Raw genomic sequence first — 14,190 nt, forward strand, 5'->3', positions numbered from 1 at the left:
ATTATACAAGTTGTAATTCTATGATTCTTCAGGCAGTATAGATATCGCCTAAAGTAGATACTTTAGGCAGTATAGATACAGCAGTCAAATGGGGACCCAGGCATAGAAAGGATTTCCAAAGCATTTCCCTATGGGTTCTGCCTCTTCTCAGTAATGTGGCTGGTTCTTCACTGCTGAAGCACAGGTCTGATTTTTCCACACGTAGAAAAGACCTAGTTGGCTCAGGCAAAATTACATCCCAGACTAGCACAGCCTCTTTATTTTTAAAGCTAGAATTTACCTTCATACAATCCAGTTTTCCAAATCAAGACATAGGCAGTAGAGAATATAACTGAATGCATCCCCGGTGCCAGCATTCTAGCTGTGCTCTCTATTATCAGGGTAACACGCAGACATCTCATTGTTCAAATTCTCATTACTGTTAGAATGATATAGAAGAAATATTAGCCAGGAATTAGCTGGAATGCTTTCAGATTTACAGTCTTGGTTAACTTCTCTCCAACTAAGACCAGATTTTGCCAACATCTTCCCTTCACTGCACATACAATTCAGCTACATTCATGCAGTGAATCAAAGACAGCCAACCTCAGCAGAGCTGTAGCTCCTTTTTTTTTCCAAATACAAAGAACCTGAATCTGAAAGAAGTGGTGGATTGGCGTGGCTTGGGTGTCAGCAGCAAGACAGAAAAGGCACACACATCTGAGGAAGCTCACAGTGACTGAGAACAAGAAATAAAGCCAGGGATCTGCAAGAACTGAACTGTAACATACACAAGGGATGAGAGTTAAACTCTGTCAACTGTTTTCTTTCCATGTGTATCCCATTTTGGGGATTCCCAATGAGGCAAAGCTTTAGTAGGTTAAATATAATACAGTCTTTCTCACCAAAAGTAGATGCCCAACAGCAATATATAACCTAGAAAACTGAAGAAAATGGTGGGTTTCATGTGCTCAATTACTGATTCAAGTCCTTATGTCTGACACTTTCATTCAAGACAAGTGTAAGGAAAAAAGCAAATGCTTATGGAGTACTGCTGGTACCATTCATATATTAGAGATACTATTCCTAACTGCCCCAAATTAAGTTTCCTGAAAGACCTGAAAGGGTGTAGAGGCCTAGAAGATAAGGGGGCTAACGTGTACCTCTCAAACACTGATAGCCATATAGCTTTGGAGCCAATCAAGGATTGTTGGTAGTAGCAGCCAAGGATTGTTGGTAATAACACACTGTGAGAAAGAACAGGATGTGGCTGGAGAAGGGGGCCATATGGAGGAAGGGCAGCACTTTTCCAGGACAAACGTCCTTGTTCTAGCTCTAAGAGATAAGCATAACAGTGCAGCACACCGGAATGAGGCTGAGAAACAGGCATGGACTGCAGGGAAAAAAGCACGACTAAAGACAACAGAATCCCTCTAATCCATTTCCAGAAAGGTCTAAAAGAACAGGCTGTACATGATAAGTTTCTCACTTTCTATGCAAATTAGTTATCTCCAGGGCAGAGAGAAGTACCCCTATCAAGTCCGTGCAGTGCCCCCAAAACCCTGGACATCCCCATCACTTGAATCAATTGACACCGGAGCCAGGACTGACTGAGGGGTTGTTCTTTTCTTCCTTCTTTACTTTCTCACACTCCTTAATTCATCTCTCTCTTCTCTTTCACTCTACCCCTTTATCCAAAACCCACTGCTGTGTGCACATCTAGGAGGTCAGAGACTAGCATACTAATTTCCACGCCAAATGTGTGACTTACTAATAAAACTTCATAAACTTTTGCAGACCCTCTCACTTGTTTTGTTCCTTTTGAACACAAGCATCTACCAATCTTGGGTGCTCCCTTCCCCTTAAGGGTGGAGCCACAAGAGACAGCATAAAGAAATGAGGAAGCTCACAGTGACTGAGAACAACAACAAGGAATAAAGCCAGGGATCTGCAAGAACTGAACTGTAACATACAAGAGGGATGAGAGTTAAACTGTTGAATAATTTACTCTTTTAAAGCATTTTTTAAAATTATCTTTTGTGATTACAATCCATAATTTAGAGTCTCAGTTCTGTCTGTTTCTTGTGGCCTAAAACAGTGTTTCAGGGCTTATTTTACTCTCAAAACACAACTAGACACTATGTCCAAAATTAGCTACTATCAGCAAGTCCTAGAGAGTTACAGGTCAATCACATTAACTTGAATTTCCAGAATAACAGCAGAAAAGAAAACAAAACCAGAACTATTTGTAAACATCTAACAGGTAACATCACAATCTAAGGATCAACATAGATTTGTGGGGGGAAAAAAACCCAAACAACCCTAATTTCTCTCTATTACGTGGTGGGCAGCAAACCTTGCCTACAGGGGTAAGGGCAGATCTAACAAATCTCGACTCTGGCCAGCATTTAGGAATTCTCTCAAACATTTAGGAATTCAAAATGATCTTGGTAAACTGGCATCTCAGTCAATAGTGTGAAATTATTTATTAATTCATAATGTTTTTATGGAAATTTAAACTATATTGAAAAAACACTACAAGGCAAAAAAATAGATGCATGAATACAAGATGGAAGAATGCTCTGGCAACAGCTCTTTAGAAAGGAAACTAAAGGTTTAGCAGATTAAAACTTGAGCATGTTCCAATAATGTCATATTACAAAGGTAATAAAATACATTAATTCGTTACATGACGTGATCTTCACATATTGCTCAGTATCAGTAAGGCCTCAGCTAAATTTTTTATGTCCTCTTTCGTTCATTACTCATTATTAAAGACATGCACCATGTGTACAGAATAAAAAGACCTGGCAATAATCAGAAATTTAATAAGTATGATTTGTGAAAAAAGATTTTTAAAAGAAATACTAAAAAAGGTCCTACACCAAAGTCTGTACTCAAAAAAAATTGGATAAATTGGATGAAGTACTGGCATGCCTCCAGTCTTATTTTCTGTGATTTGATGGATGTCTTAGAATAGTCACAAATGCATACTTATTGAGTGTTATAACTTAAAAAATCTTTGTTTAGCTCTAGCTTGGTAAAACTCTGCTGTATATTTGATTAAAAGTAACCTTATGACTGGAAGATGCAATTTCCTGACATCGTTACTTATATTACGCTTCTAAAGATTTAAGTAATTATTTTCAAATCATTGTGGTATTTACTAATGTGATATAGTGTTATCAGTTTACAATTCATGTAATTAAAATGAGCACATTATATGATGATCTATGATTATGGAATTATGGAATATCAAATCTATGGATTAAGATATCCTGTACAAACACCCAAAAAACAAGAATACATTTCATTAACCACTGATGATTAATATTGTATACATTGGACTCATTAAAAAATAAAAACAAAAATATTTTTTGGTTAATTATTTTAAACACCATTTAAGATGGATTCTCAAAGTAGCTAATAAAAGTAAAGCAACTGAAAGCTAATATTGCCACTTCATCCCCTTTATAATATTCAATTAAAAGCTTATAGTAGGAATTAATTTTATTTAGCAAACTTCAGTAAAATTTTAATACAATCTGCTGCTTTACATCACAGTTTAGTCTTCCTCAACCCTAAAAAAAAAAAATATTTCTATTGTACTCTTCTCTTTAGGGATGATAATGCTTTGGCCTTGACTTTCAAACAAATATAGTCAGACTTCAAAAGCCTAGTCTAAAAATAACAATAATAAACCCTGAGAAGATGAATATAGTAGAATATGCTATTTGTGCAGAAAGAAATGGAAAGACAGGCTAACAAAAGTGATTTTTTTAAACCAAGATGTTTGTAGTTACAGTTACTTCAGTTAAGTATCTAATTTCTTTCCTTATTATTGCCTATATTGGAAATCACTGGAAAGATGACATAGATTTTACAGAAGGTATACATTTAGGTTCTGACAGTTCAGCTTAGCAACACTGAGGGTAAGCTTACAATTGAATATATGGGAAGACAAATGGGACTAACAGTGTTTCGACCAACTAAATGATACAGTAAGTAGAAAAAGCAAACTGCTAACACACCATTACAATACAACAAGCAAGACCTTTACTACAATATCGTGTTAGTTACAGCATTTACATTTCACAAAAACGATGTCTTCTCACTGCTTAACTTAAGGCGTTTTCCTTAGACAGCTAGCCTTGCAAACTGATATCAAAAAGAGTCCTTTGAGAGGCAATTCAGAAGCCTGATCCCAATGCTCCAAATTGCTCTCTGGAAAAGCTTCTTGGACCATAAAGACTAGTCAGTCAAACTAAACATCTTCAAGTCAAGTGAGAAAAGTATCCCTCAGCTTAAAAGATGTTTTAAAAGACAGTTATGAGACTGATTCAAGATCTCGGAATCTGCCAGACTAAAAAATTCACTGGTAGATTAAGGTGACAATGGCAAAGAGAAACAATGGAAGCTAAACTAAGGTCAGAATGAAAATAAGTATTTATTTCATCAGGAAAGTAATTAGCCAGGAACAAACAGCTTTTACAAAAGGATGGGTTTTCATTTTACAGATGAGTGCTGTTGCCTCAAGTAAATAAATTTTTCAGTTCAGCAGTAGAATTAACAATAAGATTACCAGAGAAGATTGTCAAAAGGCAGGTTATTAGAGTAGACTCTTTAAAAATTACAGAAATAAAGATTCTATTTCTTGCCTATCTTGAAGAACAACATAGTAAGCAATTACCTTGGAGTCCACTGGTTAGTAAAACAGGGATTCATTATCTGCCTACATGTTACAATGCTACTGTCATGTCCTAAAAGAGGACATGACTCTACAACAGAATCTGTGCTACTTTTATCATGTCTCTCAGGACTAGACTCCTTAAACACAGGACTTAGATGAGTAAGATCAAAACTGATTCTCAAACATCTATTCAGCCACCAGGGCATCTGTAACACTTCAGTATTAGAGATCTACTTGTAGACATGGTCCGAATCCCCTCAGCTTTCACAGAGCTGAGAGAAGTACCTGATTCATTCTACTGGGAAAGCAAAGAGTTTCTATGCAGCTCTTCTTGGAGCCGAAACTGGAAACAAAAGCTGGTCTGTATTTAAGTGAAGGTATTTGGCAATTAGTATTTGTTACTTTGTATGAGGGTAGCAGGGAAAAGACATCAGCTGTGATCTGAGGCTTCTGAGTTTGAAGAGTTTAGTTCAGATCAAAATGCTTCAAACATCCAAAAACAAGATGTTGAGTTTACCATTAAAATAGCATTTAAAAAAAAAAGGGCACTTTACAATTTACTCTGACTTCGAACAATATGCTCTATCTGCTATTAGAATAGTTTCTATTATGCAGCAGTGCAGTAACTAATGTGGGCATTAGAGACTGATACAAAGGAAATCACAAAGTAACTCAGACCTTTCAATGCGCCAGCGTTGCAGACCTGAGGAAGACTGCTTTCCTCTTATCCTTCTAATTTCTACACGAGTATACCTGCTACCTATTTTTTTTAAAACTTTCATTTACTTTTACTTCTAAAAAAAAAAAAAAATCAGTCTTATTCTTTTCCATTTCTATTCTTTCTGGAACTAATTTTTATTCGTCTCCAGTACTTATTTGAAAAGCATAGCTTAAATACACTGTCATAACAATTACAAGTATGAAATAGGAATTAATTTATTTCTTTTTCCCATCCCCACCCCCACATTCCAAAGTGGGCAATCTAACCAAGAACAAATACTGCCAGGTCAACATTGAGGAATACTGGAAAAGAAATGGGTGCACGAGATAATTATAATAATGGCCAGTCTTCGCGAGCGAAGATCCGGGGAAGGTCTTTCCACCTTCCAGCCTGCGCATTGGATTTTTTAGGTGAGACACAGTGTGCGCGGAACTGAGCCCACCCTTTAATCCTAAGGTTCATCTGCCGGGGCCAAGCGAGCTTGGACGGTGGCAGCGAGGTCCTTAGGACGTAGGTGGGTTGCCTTTAAGGGCTAACGAGCCCCACCTGCCCGGGAGTGGCCCTGACCGGGAATCGAACCCGGGTCTCCGCGGTGATAGCGCGGCGCCTTTACCCCTAGACCACCAGGGGCTCCACACGAGATAATTACAGAAGTGGATAAAGGGGGGAAATTTCACTAACCTGGGCAGTCAAGCTGCAGCAGATGTTGAGATCTGAAGGGAGATAAATGCAAAGATTAGAAAAGCAAGTAAAGCATGGGGAGCCACTGAAGACTTTGGGTCTCAGAGGTATCTGCTTAATAATTACATTGGACCTTTACAAAACCAGAGCCCTGTTAGTCTTCCATTGGAGACAGAAATATGACAGATTAAGTGGATGAGAAAGGTAATAGTGCTAAAATTGACAGCTATACCTACAGTACAGAGAAATATCTGTTTGACACACAGTTAATCTGTTATTACTGGACATAATTTAAGAGATACTATCCTACCATTACAAAACAGATTAACATCAGATTCTGGGAAATGAAAGAGGTAGTAGACCTCAGACAAACGACTGATGCAAATCTGAAGAAATGGGGTTTCTTGAACAGCAGCCCATAAAAGCAAGTGAATGTAGTGATGGAAGCTGAATTTTCCAGTTTGAGGAAAAAAGATTGAGACACACCAATTAGATATTAAGCTTTACTTTACACAACATTCTCAAAGTAGCAAATTTATGACATAATACAGGTAGTTCACAAAACACAGACAGTACTTACCTTACAAGAACTGAATTTCTTTAAGGGCTGTTATGCATATGTACTTTAACATATAAAATCTGCATATTCACAGTAAAGCTTAGAGGTTTTTGGTTACTAGAGTCCATACAGACTTTTCACCATGCTCTACACACAGACATAAAGGACAGCATTTATCTCTGTGCTTCTATTTGTCTCCACTGTGGAATCCAGAGGCATAGGAATTAAAGGGAGGTGAGAGGTGCAGGATTAGGACTGTACACAGAATGTACAACCTGAACAGCTTCACTTGTTGCAAGGTATATAACTCCTTTCTCTTATGGCTCCTTGAGCAACTCTCCCACTGCAAAGGACACAGAGCAACTGCCACTGTCTGTGTAGAGATGAGCACTCTTACAATGACAGCAACTAAAACACTTGTTTCTCAAATGAAGAGTCTAATTTAGAGGTGTCACATCTGATAATATTTAGGGAACACAGGGGCAGTAGGGAAGGCTTGAAGAATTACAAATATATTTGCAAGCAGTGTTATAGAAGATGACTAGGGTCTTGTCAGGCAGAACTACTGCAGTAAGATTCATCCTGGCTGTCATAGGTTAATGCTTCAAGAATCTTAGGTGGTTTCTATACCCCCTTCATATTTTCCTGTGTAATTCCTCCTAGTGACCAAATGGTTTTGCTTGGGGAGAGTGGAGTTCACAATTGCAAAATGTCAGTTATTCTGTATTGGCAGAATAGAGAGAATGTTTTGTCCTGAATAAGTAAGGCCTCTCAAACTTTCAGAGTTTAGAAGTTTGGAAGTGAATACAGTTTTCAAATTACACAGCAAGAATTTCAGATAAATTCCTAGGAAAACGGTTTCTACAGAGAATCTTACAAGAACTTAGCTCTTTATTTCTCCAAGTTGATTGCACAAGACAACAGTTTTTATTGGCACATATTCTAGGGGGCAAGGGTTCAAACACTGAATTTGCACAGCAGAATCTGATCTCTTATTAACAAAAACAAAACACATCACTGATACAGAGTGAGAAATGGGCAAAGCCAAACCAAAACAGTTGGCTCATAAAGAACAGAGCTGAAGGTCAAGTCATCCTGCCTCAATTTAAGAAGGTAGTCCAAGATGATAAAGTAGTTGTGGAACAGTTAAATCACACAAAGGCACAGAACTTACACTACAGACCAGAAGTGTGGGGGATTGAAATCTGGCAACAAAAGTCCATGTCATCTATAATCCATACCAGCAAGTCCTCCTGTTAATCATTATGTTTCTGAAGTGAAAAAGACTACTTTTATCTAAAGAACGTGGAAAAAAATGGATTTTCCAGCAAAGATAGGAAAGATAGGTAACATAGACCAGTACACACCACTATCTTTTTGTCCAAGGACAGACTATGTGGGCGCAGCACTAGACTCAGTAACTCCAAAGTAAAAAACACAGAAGATCTGGAGACAGACAAAGCCACCCGGAAGACAGATTAGTATTTATGCAAGTTGTCTGATTTTGTGATGCAGCCAAGAAAGTGAGTTTGTTTATATACATTAAGAAGTTCTTATGACTAACATGAACTCTACAGAGATTCCAAGTAGCTTCATGCCTCTCCCATGAATAATTATGCTTGGAAGTATCTTTATTTTTCATTCTGAGATGCATTTTCTTTTCCGATACACTTGATAAGAATCTTAGAGCATCACCTTGGACTCTGCTCTGTTTCTCAGTGGCAATATTTTTTTTCCAAGCATTGTCTGCAATCCAGTCTCACTTCCCTGTTCCTTGGAGTTCCAGCTGAACCTGTTCCTGGCAATGCAGATTTCAGTGAAGCAATGGGACACTGAATCTTCAGTATCTATCTATAGAGGACATTAAATCCAGTACTTATCTCCCTTCCAACACAGATTCTCCCAAGAAAGTTGTTTGAAAAAATGGCCAGACACACACCATTTTTTCTTATCTTAAACATGAAGCAAACAGACACAGAACACATACACGCTACCCAGCTACTGCTAACCAAAAATCTCTACACGTGCAAGGGTGGACCCATGATGGAATATGATCATGAATAAGCATCAAAAGGAGAAGTCAGGAAATTAAGAAATAGGCAGCAAAGCACATTGTGAAATACTGAAATCTTGAGCTATTCTGAAGTTTTAAAAGCACAGTCAGTGTCATGGTAACTTCCACACTGCATATCAATTAATGGCTAGCTTTGTGTACAAGCTTGTAGTCATATTTGAACAGCAAGCCTAATTTTCAAATATATTTGATAATTCTTTAAGAGTTTTCTTTGCTAAAAAATACTTCAACTTAGAAAGGTAACCTTTATCAATACGTATTTCTATTGCATTATCTACAATCCAGCTGCCTTTTTTTTTAAAAAAAAAAAAAAGTAAAACACATAAGAAATATATGCACTACTTTGTTCAACTATTCAGTTGTTAAATTCAGTTTTTCATCCTGTAAGGTGTAAGATGCTATAAATAAGGCAAGATCTATCATTAGCAAGAGGCATTTAATAAAAGTAACTGCTAAATTAAACCATGCTTGTCCCAAGACAAATTACTACAGGACTGAAACACTTCACTTAAAGTGTTAAGATGAAATTCTCAGTCCTACTAGTAATTCCTCATAGCGGCTGAATATTGCTACATCAAAACAAAACACAGTACCGGGCCCCTTTTTTTAAAAGTGTGTCACAATTAATACTGTCCTAAATGCATACTGAAATTTGGTAGTGACCTTAGCCACTGCTTAGAGAAGAATAGGCAGCAACAGTGTTTCTTTTTAAGCAGTATTTCTTTTCAAACTACTAAATAAAGCACAAAAAGCAACAACATATCTTTTAAGCTGACATGTGACTTTGTATCAAACTTTAATAGACTTGACCAAACAAGCCCATAAGAATTAAAAGATGCACGATTCTGATTAAGTAAATATTTTGTAAGGGTAAAAGAACAGCACTTAACCCTTAACATCGGACTGACTAGTGAAAAACAGAAGTTCTCTATTTATTATCAAAACAAGCACAGGACAAGTGACACAGAGAATAGGTACACTTTCTTTCAAATATTCTTAATCATTTCCTTGTAAGATAGCCCTTACTAAAAACACTTGGAAAGTGTCTTCAACTCATCTGACAGATTGCTGTTGTGAACTTGTTATTTAAACCTGAATGGACCAAACTAGGATTTTATTTGTCTATCTTAGAGAGTCATCAAAAAAAAAAAACCCTCACTCTCAATCACTGCAGTTTAGACTGATTTTAATATTGAGAGGAATAACAACTATTTGATTTAGTAATCTTCTGACTTATCTGTTTGTTCTCCAACAACCTGAATTAATGCTGAAAGTATATAATAAAATTAAGTCAAAACTTATTTATAGTGTTTACCTCAACCCGATTTCCAAGTGACACGTAATGGAACACCTATTAATGGAATTTGACACCAATTAAACTGGGATAAGAAAAGCTTTCCCTTTTGGTTCTCCCTTGCAAGAGCCAAAAGGAATATGATGCCTATCTCACACGCAGCTGATATCTACCAGTCAGGGACTGGTAATTCTTGCCAGCTCCTTGACATGAATCCTATCTAGCTTACCATAAAATCAATGTGTTTCAGTTAGAGCCCAGTTCATAAGCAGGTTATTTCTCCAGTTTTTACTTGGTGTAGCAAATACAGTGCAGACAGTTAAAATTGCAAATACTTGGCCAATTCTATTATTCCAAAGCCCCAAATGAGTTTTCACTTCTTTCGTACTACAAGTTTCGCAATGTGAGTTCTCCTTTCCAATACGCTTCAGGAGATGCAAGAGACATGACCAGAAATCAGGGCTGGCCCTGAAGCACATGGAGACCCTGCCTGCACCCTCAGGAGCTCCTCAGCTGTGCCAAGCTGGCAGGCAGCAGCTGCAGTGCAGTGACTTGAGCACACCAAATCCGTGACCTCCAGCCACCATGGGCCTGAGGGGTGACACAGAAGGACCCCAAATCCGTAGGGCCTGTGGCACTCCATCACATGGTCAAGAGCAGCCATTCTGGATGAAACTATCCTTCCAGGTGGGAAAAATGGGACTTGGTTAAATAGAGAAGCCAGTTCTGAGGGCTAAGAGGAGAGTTGTAGGCAGCAGGTTCATTTGTATGTGTTTATTTCTTAGGGTGCTTGCAAACAGCATTTGAGTAGTCTGGCTGCTGTCAGCCAACCCTAACAGTGGGTAAAAATTCAAGAATTTCAGCACAACAAAAGCTGTCACTCGCCTAAGGATCATATCCCTTTTCCAGTATTGTTTGCTGCATATATAAAACTGTAGCAATGAGACAATAGTAACTTTCATTTTCAGAAGATCAGGTGAGCAATCTGTGGTTTTGTAGATGCACCAGCAAAAAACCTATTTTTTTTCTTATTGCTTTTGATTTATTTGTCAGTACATACTTCTGTGTACTTCTGGAAGTACATAAAATGTGGGGCTTTTTATCAAAAGTAGACAAAACTAGGATAAAAAACGTCCAGAGCTATCTACTTGAGTTGAAGTATCTGTTGAAGGGCATAATCTGTGCTGTTCCTTGATGAACACTGATTTATTCACTTTCTCAAATACAGATCCACGTGGACTTTCTAAGCATAAGTCCCCCCAGCATACATTATTGCCCACCAGCAATAAACACCACTTCACTTATTCACTTTTCCATAAATATAAACACCTCTTTCTATTAAAAGTATTATCCTCACTCAAGAGGAGTGAGAGCACCCTATAAAAAGGAAAAAATTATAATACATAATATTAAAGAAGATACAGGGCTTTGTCCGCTACAAGTCCATCAGCACCTTTAGTCCAGCCTATAAACCAGAAGGGTTTGTACAAGCAACTTGGGAAAAACTTACAAGCTTTTTGCTCAATAAATGTATTTTAGAAGTTGTATTTAACTGCTCGTATAAGCTTTATTCTTCAGTTATTTGCATATGTTAACAATGATTCAGGATTTGGCCAATAGCTTTCTCTACAACACCAACTCCTCTGAAGACTTAGCATAAGATGTCACAACAGCTTAGTCATTTAGATTGTACAGTCCTTTGAAATAGCCTAATTCAAAGCATTATGGAGTAAGATTCACTAAGTAACAAGAACTAGCCATTAATAAAAATCAGTCTACAGCTGCTCAAAAACAAACTAGCCGCCAGCATAGAGTAATTTTGAAAATAAATATCTTATGCAGAGTCAGTAATCTAACCAATGTATTACCAGAAAGCTGTGACACCACCTGTTATATTGCATAAAAATTCCTGGGCTTTTAAGTAATTGAAGACTTTTTAACAGAATTAAAGGTATTTATTATCATTAATCTTACTGTTCTATCATGGGTGAATAACAAATATTAAAACGATCCTGTTTTCACAGTGAACACTACTTCTAGCAGTCCAATCAAATACTCTTGAATGTAAGGATATGTAATGGTCTAAATAGAGCATCTCATTGCAGATTATGGGCTTTATTTCCCCCCTTACACCTGTCCCTTTTAAGCCTTCTGGTTTACACCACTTCAGTTTAGACAGCACCACCAGCAAGCCATTAAAAAATAATTCACCATTTCAGCAGTGCAATGAGTGCCTGTCAGACACAATGCAACTCCCAGTTGCACCTAAATTTCTTAGTTTAACAGTGTACTACAGAAAAAAAAAATCTGCTGCTAGGGAAACAAATTAACTCTAGCACATGCACACGAAACCACGGCTGACTGACAGCTTCCCCATCATCAGAAGCCAAAGCTCTGCCAGTTACTGTAGACAGCAGCAAAACACAACTCAACTGGCAGCTAGTAGGACCAGGTAGGAGGATCAATTATATTACTGCTCTAGTAGTAAACTACAAAAGTAAAGCTTGAGAGACAGAAAAATGCAAGTATTTTGCTTTTAATAAAGCTGAAAAATTGTGAATAAAATGCATCCTAAAAATTGATACTTCAACATACCTCAATATAAAGGAACAAAAATTACAATTTTTACCCATTTTCTGGTTTTTACTCCTTTCATGCTTCCTCTAAAACACACAAGTATCATTGGCAATGTAAGCAACTGAGTACCAAAGTGAAGAATTCTCTTTGGAACAGTACAGAATATTTTCAAGTGCCTCTTTTCATAGTTAAAGTATTTTATACTTTAGACTGAGAACAAAGAACAAAAATTTTAACTGGCTTAACTAATAGTCCTGATTAAAGCCCTCTTTCAACCAGACAACAACCAAGTTCATTTTTTGTTTCTCCCAAACACAACTTCCAGTTTGAATCTTGCTTCCTACCTCCAATTGCTTTCCTAGTCCATAACACAAAGGCAAATAGCAAAAGCTTCAAACACATCATATGCTGGAAGAAAGGTGCACTTACCAAGTGAACATAAGGCACAAAATATCCAAAAAGGGCAGCTGGGATCCCAAAAGCCCAGATTCGGTAACTGAGAACTTTGAAAACGGAGAAATTGCAAATCTTTTTTCCAGGAGGAAATTTGAACTTCCCCTTCTTTCCTCCCTCCTTGTCTTTGGTGTCAGGAATGAGGGGTTTATACGTGAATCCAGCCAGGAACAGAATAAACATCAGGATGCACAGGACCCGCAAGGTGTTGAACAGATTGACAGAATCGAGCAAAACTCTCAAGAGGAAGGGCAGTGACACTGTGAACAAGCTGCTGCCTGCAGTGACGATGCCATTCACCAGTCCCAGGCGTTTCTTGAAATAGTGCCCAAGGATGACCAAGGACGGCTGGTACGCAAAGGAGCAGCCACAGGCAAACAAGATTCCGTAGGTGAAATACAGAGGTTCAATGGTGCTGTACCAAAAGAAACAAAAAGGAAAAAAATAGCAAATCATTAGTGTTTTGTAAGACAGTGGATGCTCATGTTCATCCACCATATATACATGACAGCTTTTCAATCAACAAATATAATTAGATAAGTGAGTTGAGTTTGTATATACTTATAGCTGAAATGCTCTGTGTCAGCTTAATTCAACAATTATCCTATTTCCTTCCACTGAAAATGTCACAGAATCCACTGAACAAGTAAAAAAGAAAAATTATATTCAATTATAATTACAACAAGTATTGTGGTTAAAAAGTTTTAGAAATCATTGTTGGAGCAAATTAGCCAAACATAAGTTCAGCCACAGCTGGGTTTTTGCTTTCCAAAGAAAGCGTGCTGTTTTGATTCACACATTTCTTCACTGTGCTAGCAGTTCAAACTTAATACTGAACAGTCCTCATGAACATAGAAAAGTCAAATATTTAAACAGTTTCTTATTGAAATACAGTAACAAAAGTAGTAAACATCATTATTAATGAAAAATAAAACATTTGAATACTGACAAGTTTTGGTAATATAATATGTTATTAGCAAATTACACATTTTTTTAGGTATTAAATTCTTAGACAAATAATTCCCTTTTGATTAATTATTTTATATTCAGTGTTTTGATCCATATATTGAATATGCTAAGAAAGAAATTGAAAAAAATGATAATAAAGAATGAAATATTTCAACTCATGGTAAGGTGGATCTTCATCATAAGGTTCTCCACC

At 37.2% G+C, this 14,190-nt stretch overlaps 1 protein-coding gene across 1 annotated transcript in view; it reads right to left on the bottom strand.

Annotated features, from left to right (window-relative positions):
* Window positions 1-14,190, bottom strand: part of SLC16A10 (solute carrier family 16 member 10) — a 65,945-nt gene that overhangs the window by 8,557 nt on the left and 43,198 nt on the right. Inside the window, exon 3 of the mRNA XM_050315875.1 lies at window positions 13,005-13,443. Coding sequence (XP_050171832.1) covers window positions 13,005-13,443 — 439 coding nt within the window. The remainder of the gene's footprint in view (window positions 1-13,004; window positions 13,444-14,190) is intronic.

Source organism: Myiozetetes cayanensis, unplaced genomic scaffold (genome assembly GCF_022539395.1).
Source record: "Myiozetetes cayanensis isolate MyiCay16 unplaced genomic scaffold, myiCay2020 scf2-11, whole genome shotgun sequence".
Classification (NCBI taxonomy): domain Eukaryota; kingdom Metazoa; phylum Chordata; class Aves; order Passeriformes; family Tyrannidae; genus Myiozetetes; species Myiozetetes cayanensis.